Genomic DNA, 9,641 nt, shown 5'->3' with positions numbered 1-9,641 from the left:
TAATGTCCCCTTATTGGAGAGGCCTCTCTTGACCACTCTGTATAAAATATTCCTATCCCTCACCTCATTTGTCTTCCTTAACTTGCTATATTTTTCTCCTTAGCATCAGTACCATCTGAATAATATACACTTACTTTTTATGTGTTTATTATCTATTTCCTCCACTAGAATGGAAGTTCCATGAGGGCATGCCTTTTGTTTTATTCTTTACCACATCCTTGGTGCTGGAACAGTGCCTGGTATATAGTAGGTGGTGCTAAATATATATTTACTGATTAAATAAGTAAAATAAGTTTGGGGTCCTTCCCCCAGACTATGTAAATCAACTGAGCCATATGGTCAGTTAGCTCCTGTTTTCCCTTGTGGATTAAACTTACTTCATTCTAAAAAGAATTTGAAGTGGTTCCTGAAATACATATACTACAGAACAATTTTAAAAGTACAGAAATAAGCCAGATCTTTAGGGGAAAGAAAGAATTGAATAGGATGATAAAGCACAGAGAATCAGTATGCAGATGTGGGTGCCACAAGGGCTGCACTAAAATTTTCAAGGTGAGAAGCAAATTCATGTCTGAGTTTCCTGACAGCCAAGGCAAAGAGGGGAACATGGCCAGCTATGAGACCTACAGTGTTCATTAGACAAAGACATGCCATTGTATCAGAAGCAACCCTGGATTTTTTTTTTTTTATGGATAAAGATGACACTGAAATCATCTGCTTTAGCCTTCATGCTGTTTGGTAGGGTGACTACTTGGTAACCCCTTAACTGTTTTGGAGGGAGCTTAGTCCTGTGTTCAGCCTCACTCATCCACTCCAAGAGGTGACCAGAAATTTATCCTAGCCAGAAGCAGCAGTGATAGGTTAAGTGACACTCAAGGGGCATGATTGGTGGGAGAGGTATGTAAACAGACTGTTCCTGCCCTTCTGTCCCCTCTAGAACCCAGTATCAATTTCCAATCTTATGTCCACTAATACAGAGGAAAGTTTCAAAGAAATCTGGCAAAGGTCAATGACCTCTGGATCTTCTGTTTGTCTCTCTTTTGATTTCTTCAGTTCCTTTGGAGTACCACTTAAGTGAGAAGTTTGGTTTGGCTGATAGTATCTTTCTAAGAGAGACCAGGTGAGATGGGGCAAGGAAGCTGATTTGCCAAATGATTAAAAGGTGATTTTTCACTCTAGTAAAGGATTTTCTTTTTAAAAAGATGTTTAAAAGGATCTCTAAAAAAGCAATACATCCACATGGTAAAACAAAATTCCAACAGGGCGAGAAGGGTCAACCAATAATGCTATGTTTTTGTATATTCTTGCAGAGATATTCATATTTGTACAAATACATAAATGCTTTTTGCTATATAAATGAGAATTTATGACACAAACTCTTCCCTTCCTTTTTTTTTTCTTTGACCTATTATTTCTTGGAGAACATTCCCTCTGAGTCCCTATTAAGCTACTTTATTCTTTTAAAATGTGGAATGGTGTTCTGTTATATGAGTACCATCATTTACATATCTAATATCCCAACTCATGGATATTAGGCTGTTTCCAGTGTTTTGCTATTACAAACAATACTTCAGCGACATCAGTGAAATTTGAATCTACATCAGTCAGGGTTCTGGAAGGAAACAGCATTGAAATGCAGAAGGCTCAAACTAAGAGACTTATGAAAGGGACTGCTTTACAGAGGTGTGGGCAGGATGGATGTTGAGGCACCAATGAGCTGACTACAGCAGGAAGTGGTTACCAAACCTGGGCCTCAAGGGGAAAATGGTACCATTGGAGCCTCGGGGAAGCAGGCATGTGGAGATAGGGCCACCTAGTAAGAGCTGTGGATTTCCAGAAGCATGGCATCAGAGATAGAAAGAACAGGGAAGAAATACCTCCACCGCACTTGCTTCCTGCCCTGCAATCGCTTGCAAGTGCCTCCCATTAGCCAAATCCAATCACAGAGGCCAGTAGGCAAGGGGCCCAGGTGACCAGAGTGACCCGCCCTCCTGGGACAAAGATGAGTACAGAAGAGCAGTAAATGGATCTGGGGTGGGAGTGGAGCATATACACAGTATATCTGTGGTGTTCCTAGAAGTGGAAATTCTAGCTTAAAAGCATGTGCATTTTTATTGCTGTTTGCAAGTCAATATTCATTTTCTTTTTTTAATAGATTTATTTATTATGTATTAATTAATTAATTAATTAATTTATTTATTTATGGCTGTGTTGGGTCTTTGTTGCTGCGCACGGGCTTTCTCTAGTTGTGACGAGCAGGGGCTACTCTTATTTGTGGTGCGCAGGCTTCTCATTTCGGCGGCTTCTCTTGTTGCGGAGCACGGGCTCTAGGCGTACAGGCTTCAGTAGTTGTGGCATGTGGGCTCAGTAGTTGTGGCTTGCGGGCTCCAGAGCACAGGCTCGGTAGTTGTGGCTAATGGGCTTAGTTGCTCCGCGGCATGTGGGATCTTCCCGGACCAGGGCTCGAACCCATGTCCCCTGCATTGGCAGGCGGATTCTTAACCACTGCACCATCAGGGAAATCCAATATTCATTTCCATTTACCCTTTCTCTGGGTTTTTTTTCTTCTGTATTTCTGTATTTTTATTGGGAATAATTTTCCTTCTGTCAGAACTCCCTTCAGTATTTTTTTGAGCGCAATTCTGACGGCTAAGAATTTTGTTTTGCTTGCCCTTTGACCTTTCATTTTGAAGGATAATTTCATGGAGCTGATGATCCTAGGTGGGCAGTTATTTTCTTTCAGCACCTTGTCTTCTGAATTTTGTCTCTGTTGAAAATCACCTCTTAGTCTTAGTGTAATTCCATGGAAGTTTCTACTTTTTTTTTTTTTTTTTTTTTTTTTGCGGTAAGTGGGCCTCTCACTTCTGTGGTCTCTCCCGTTGTGGAGCACAGGCTCCGGACGCGCAGGCTCAGCGGCCATGGCTCACGGGCCCAGCCGCTCCGCGGCATGTGGGATCTTCCCGGACCGGGGCACGAACCCGTGTCCCCTGCATCGGCGGGCGGACTCTCAACCACTGCGACACCAGGGAAGCCCGGAAGTTTCTACTTTTAAGCTTTTCTTTATATCTCTGGTTTTCAGCAGTTTGACTATGATATACCTCAATGTGGTTTTCTTTATTTTCATCATGATTGAATTCAGTGAACTTCTTGAATCTGAATTATATTTCATCAGTTTCAGGAAATTCTTGTCTATTATCTTTAAATAATGACCTTTTCTCTTTCCATATCCTTAGTTTGCATATATTATCCCTTTTCACTGTGTGCCATTTGCCTCTTACATTCTTTTCTATATTTTCCATCCTTTTTTCTCTTTGTCTTTAGTCTGGATATTTTCTATTGTCTTACAGTTCACTAATCTGTCCTTTCTGGGTCTAAATCTGCTCTTAAGCCCATCTATTGAATTTCCAATTTTCACTTACTGTATTTTTCAGTCCTAGCATTTTGATTTGATTCTTTTTTATAGGTTCTGATTATCTGAGAATTTATCTTTTTTTATCTCTTGAGACTGTAAATTATGTTGTTTTCCTTCAGAGGGAGTTATCCTTTCCTTAGCTGGTCAGGGAGAGTGGGGACTGGTCATCTTAAGAAAGAGACTGAACCAACTTTAGGCTGGGTTGCAGTTTTGGCAAACCTCTGCCTATCTCTATTTCCCCCTAATTTTTAGGGTAGATCTCTCCAGGGGTTCCAACTATGAATCTGGGGTATTAAGCAGAGATCCTTTCTTTTAGTAGGGCTTGAACTCTTATTCTTGCATCCTGGCCACTGTGGGACTGCCAAAACCCTGCTTTTAGTTTCTGAGACTTTATATTTGTCTTCCTAGCCTCCTGCCCAGACAGCTTCAGAAGGTAGTGGATGCTTTCTGGGAAAACTGGTAGTGTTGGAACTCAGTATTCTTCTCCTTTCTCACTGGGGTCCTGGCCCCTAAGCTTCTCATTTTATCTCTCTAGCCCCACAGATGGCCAAAAGATTTGCTGCTTTCTTTACCTCTTAACAGAAGTCCTCTGACTGGTGTCACTGGGATTCTTTGTCACCTGCCCTATAACTAGAATTGGTAAATACTCTGAGGGAAAAAAAGACTGTAGAATGTCAACTCATCATTCTTCAGCTGCTTTTTTCCCCCCAGATGTTTTACCCATTAAGTCCTAGTGCCTCAATATCTTTCCAAAGCCTCAAGTAGATTTTTTTTTGTATTTTATTGGCTTTTATAGTTCTTCTTTATGGGAAGGTTGGTCTGCTACAATCTACTCCATTATATTCAGAAATGAAAGCCATGTCTGGTATCCTATGTTTATTTTCCTTGATCCTCTGCTACTCTCCTTAGTTCCTCCCCTCATAAGAATTTTTAAATAAACGGTTTTCTTTGTATTTTGAGATTAAATCTTACTGCATTTGATTCCAAGTGACTTGGGACTAGGTTACAACTTCAGCCCAAGATTACATGCCTTGACTCTCCCTCTGGATTAGTTGTATGTGTGCCAAATATTCTCTGACTCCAGGCAAAATAAGTCCCCATTTCCTTGTGTGTAAAATGGGAACACTAATCTTTTCCTCATCGGGTTGTTTAAAGCTTGGTAAGATGATGTGTATCAAGATCTTAGCACAGGGTCTCAGACTTAGGGCAGCACTCAGTAAAAGTCACTATTAGGGAGAGATAAGAAAGGAATAAGACATAAGGAAATTTGTAGGGGGCCATTCATGGCAATCAGTTGTCCCTTCCCTTACCGAACCAGTTTACTTTTTCATTTATTTTTTGGTCATCATTCACTTTTGCATATGAGGTACAATCTAGAAGTTCTTTTAGTGAGGGTCTCATGGCAAAATCTGTAAGAGTTTGTTTATTTTTTTTTATCTGAAAATCTCTTTATTTTCATCATTATTGAAAGGTAACTTTGTTGTATATATAATTCTAGATTGGCAGTTATTATCTCTTAGAATTTTGAAAATATTGTTTAATTATCTTCTGGCTGCATAAAAGATAATCTGGTTTTTCTCTCTGGCTGCTTTTAGGACATTCTCTTTGTTTTTGGTGTTCTCTCATTTTGTTACTGTATACTTCTTTCTTTTCATTTATCTACTTCAGAAATTTTTTTTTTCTAGAAAAGTCTCAGGTGTCCTCTCTCCCAACATCATGTCTCCTTGTTCTCTCTAATTCTTTCTTTAGGGAACTCCAATTCAATATGTTTTCAACCTTATCAGCCCATCCTCCAGGCTTTATAATCTCTGGTATTTTCCATTTTTATCTATGTTCTGTCCTCAGATTTATCTTCTAACTCGCTTCCTCTTCAACTGTGTTGTTGCTCTTCTTTGCACCTTGATTTTTGGTGTATTTTGTGATTTTTGATATTTGATGGAATTTTCTTGGAACTCTGTGAAGTCTGGGTTCTCTCTGAGAAAACTGACTTCTGCTTTGCAAGACAACTCTTTTTTTTTTTTACACTACAGAAGTAGTATAAATTGTTCTGTAAAAACATGAATAAACTCTGGTTTATCCATGTCAAGCTTGTGACAGATAAGTGTATTACCTCTCTTGCTTAGCAGAAGATATATATATATATATAGGGAGAGAGATAGATAGATAGATTATCTTTTTACTGAGACGCTGGGAAACTGAGCTTTGTGCAGTGGTCACCAATCTGAACTTCACCTTGCCAAGTCCCTACATCATGCCTCCTCTCCCTCATGACACCAGTTAAAACTCTTATTCTGGGTCACAGAGGAGCAGGAGATGCCTCTGGTTCCAGCTCTTGCTGACTCATTTGGAATCTGACTCCCATCTCATCTTTGGCTTTTGGGTATCTCCCTTACTTTCTTTCCATCTCAGTCATGCATTTAAAAATATATTTAAAAATTTTTTATCTAGTATTTTTAAGTTTTTTTTAATAGCAAGAGATACACCAGGATATCCAGTGTGCAACAACACAGATCATTCATGACTTTTTTTTTCTTCTCATTAAACTTTTTTAATGGGTCTCAAGTTCTGTGACAGATTTTGGTCAAGTTGTTTCCATTAAAAAGTACTGATTTTAAAAACTAATAACTTAAAACTGCCACACACAAAACAAAACATTCTCCTTTCCTTCTGAAGATTTTACGATGCATTGTTATCATTTACCAGTCTTTTGCTATTAAACTTAAATGGCCAATTGAGACAAACAGTTCTGAGACCCTTCTTCCACCACTGATTAAGACTGGGGTGGCAGGTATTGGGGATAATATTCATTTAGGCTTCTGAGCTTTCTGGGCAGACTTGGTGACCTTGCCAGCTCCAGCTGCCTTCTTGTCCACTGCTTTGATGTCACCCACAGTGACCATCTGTCTCATGTCACGAACAGCAAAACGGCCCAGAGGAGGATAGTCAGAGAAGCTCTCAACAAAACTGGGTTTGCCAGGAACCATATCAACAATGACAGTATCACCAGATTTCAAGAATTTGGGGCCACCTTCCAGCTTCTTCCCAGAATGACGATCAATCTTCTCCTTCAGCTCAGCAACCTTGCAAGCAATGTGAGCTGTGTGACAATCCAGCACCGGTGCATATCCAGCACGGCTTTGGCCTGGATGGTTCAAGATAATCACCTGAACTGTGAAGCCAGCTGCTTCCATCGGTGGGTCATTTTTGCTGTCACCAGCCGCATTGCCACGATGAACATCTTTGACAGACACGTTCTTGACATGGAAGCCCACATTGTCCCCAAGAAGGGCTTCACTCAAAGCTTCATGGTGCATTTCAACAGACTTCACTTCAGTTGTCACGTTGACTGGAGCAAAGGTGACCACCATGCCAGGTTTGAGAACACCAGTCTCCACTCGACCCACAGGGACAGTGCCAATGCCACCAATTTTGTAGACATCCTGGAGGGGCAAATGCAAGGGCTTGTCAGTTGGGTGAGGTGGTGGCAGGATGCAATCCAGTGCTTCAAGCAGTGTGGTTCCACTGGCATTACCATCTTTACGGGTGACTCTCCATCCTTTGAACCACGGCAAGTTAGCACTTGGCTCCAGCATGTTGTCACCATTCCAGCCAGAAATTGGCACAAATGTTACTGTCTCGGGGTTGTAGCCAATTTTCTTAATGTAGGTGCTGACTTCCTTAACAGTTTCCTCATATCTCTTCTGGCTGTAGGGTGGCTCAGTGGAATCCATTTTGTTAACTGCAACAATTAGTTGTTTCACACCCAGAGTGTAGGCCAGAAGGGCATGCTCACGGATCTGTCCATTCTTGGAAATACCTGCTTCAAATTCACCAACACCAGCAGCAAAAATCAGGACAGCACAATCAGCCTGGGATGTGCCTGTAATCATGTTTTTGATGAAGTCTCTGTGTCCTGGGGCATCAGTGATGGTCACATAGTACTTGCTGCTCTCGAATTTCCATAGGGAGATATCAATGGTGATACCATGCTGTCATTCAGCTTTCAGTTTGTCCAAGACCCAGGCATACTTGAAGGAGCCCTTTCCCATCTCGGCAGCCTCCTTCTCGAACTTTTCAGTGGTTCTCTTTTTGATCCCACCACATTGGTAGATCAGATGGCCAGTAATGGTAGACTTCCCCGAATCTACATGTCCAATGACAACGATGTTGTTGTGGGTCTTCTCCTTCCCCATTTTTGTTTAGGTTTAGCAGTAGTTTTCATGACACCTGTGTCCTGGCGGCAAACCTGTTGCGAAAAAGCATTTACTTCTTTAAACATTTATCATGTCTGCTAAGTGCCAGGTAACTTGTTAGGTGCTGGTGGCAAGCAGGTGACTGGAACATAGATTAATTTTCTCTTTGAGTAGCACTGACATATATATACTACCACGTGTAAAACAGATAGCTAGTGGGAAGCTGCTGTATAGCACAGGGAGCTCAGCTTGGTGCTCTGTGTTGACCTAGAGGGGTGGGAGGTGGCGGGGTGGGAGGGAGGCTCAAGAGGGAGGGGATATGGGGATATATGTACACAGATAGCTGATTCACTTTGTTGTACAGCAGAAACTAACACAACATTGTAAAGCAAATATACTCCTATTTAAAAATTTTTTTTTCTCTTTGATTCCATAAGGACAGACTGCCTTCCTTTAGGAAGAATTTATATGGTAAAGCAGAAGGAAAGTAGAGTAACATGCAGGAAGGATGGAGAACTTATAGTTTTCTTTAAAAATTTCATGTGCATGTAGTAATATCGGGACCTGTGGGACAGGCAAAATATATAAGCACAAATGGGTTAAGATCCTGGCAAAATTTCAAAATTCCAAAGAGTAAGAGAAAATTCTTAAAACTTCAAGAGGGAAGTGCGACCTTCTTGAAAGTAAGCAAGAAACCAATTGGAATCAGGCTGCTTCTTTTTTTTTTCGGTACGCGGGCCTCTCACTGTTATGGCCTCTCCCGTTGCGGAGCACAGGCTCCAGATGCACAGGCCCAGCGGCCATGGCCCACAGGCCCAGCTGCTCCGCGGCATGTGGGACGTGCCCGGATTGGGACACGAACCCGAGTCCCCTGCATTGGGCGGACTCTCAACCACTGCGCCACCAGGGAAGCCCGGCATCAGGCTTCTTAATGACGACCCCAATGGCTAGAAGACCAGTGACGTATTTTCAAAGTTCTGAGAAAAAATATTTTGAGCCTAGAATTCTATATTCAGGTAAGGCAGCTTTCAATTAGAAAGGCAAAGTAGATATTTTGAGACATGTAAGGGCATGTTAGAACAGAAAATTCTCTTTGAAAAGACTATTTGAGGATATAGTCCAGTAAAGTAAAAAATAAATACAAGAAACAAGAAGATGAGGATTATAAGAAACTTGTAAAGTTAGTGTTAAATCTAATTGTGAACCATAATGTAAAAAACAAAAGAGTTAATAATCTAGACCTAATGGGAGGTGATCACTATGTGGGCAGAATTGGGAGGATGTGAAACTGTAAATTTTACTATTCTGTTCAAAGTGATAATGAAGATACTGATTATTTTTAGACATTTATAGAAAATTGAGTGTTAAAAATTTAAGGGAGTGGAGTGGGATATAAAAAAACCAAAGGAAAAATTGAAAAGAAAATTGCAACACATAAAATAGGGTGGCAGAATGGTTCCAAATATAAAATAAATCTTTTCAATGAAAAGGATTTTAAAACATTAAAAATGAATTTGAAAACCAAGAGAACATTTTGAAAAACTCAATTCTTACAATTGAAAATCAAGATGAAATGAGTGACAAGTATATGTCAACATAGTAGATAATGTGAGTAAAATGAACAAATTCCTAGAAAGACACAAACTACTGAAACAGCCTCAAGAGTAGAAAATCTGAATAGACTTATGACAAGTAAAGGGTCTGAATTACTAATTTTAAAACTTCCCCAAACAAAAGCCCACTAGTAACTTCACTAGTAAACTCTATCAAATTATAAAGAATAGTTAATACCAAATCTTCACAAGCTCTTCCAAAAAGCAAGAGGAGGGAACATGTCTCAATGCACTCTGAGGCCAGTATTACCTTAATACCAAAACCAGACAAAGACATCACAGGAAGGGAAACTACTGACCAATATCTCTTATGAACATGGACGTAAAAATTCTCAACAAAATACTAGCAAACTGAATCCAGCAACATATACAAAGAATTATACACAATGACCAAGTGGGATTTATCCCCAAAATGCAAGGTTG

General features: G+C 40.3%; 1 protein-coding gene across 1 annotated transcript; it reads right to left on the bottom strand.

The window, feature by feature from the left end:
* Window positions 1–6,063: 6,063 nt before the first annotated feature.
* Window positions 6,064–7,605, bottom strand: LOC308623529 (elongation factor 1-alpha 1-like; the record flags this gene model as incomplete). Its single annotated transcript, XM_081246052.1, is given in 2 exon segments — window positions 6,064–7,404; window positions 7,408–7,605. Coding segments are annotated over 2 exon segments (1,386 nt in total). The 3' UTR covers window positions 6,064–6,216.
* Window positions 7,606–9,641: the final 2,036 nt, after the last annotated feature.

The sequence above is a fragment of the Mesoplodon bidens genome (assembly GCF_964165515.1).
Source record: "Mesoplodon bidens genome assembly, chromosome: 1".
In the NCBI taxonomy this organism is placed as follows: Eukaryota; Metazoa; Chordata; class Mammalia; order Artiodactyla; family Ziphiidae; genus Mesoplodon; species Mesoplodon bidens.
This window is presented reverse-complemented; position numbering and strand designations above follow the sequence as displayed.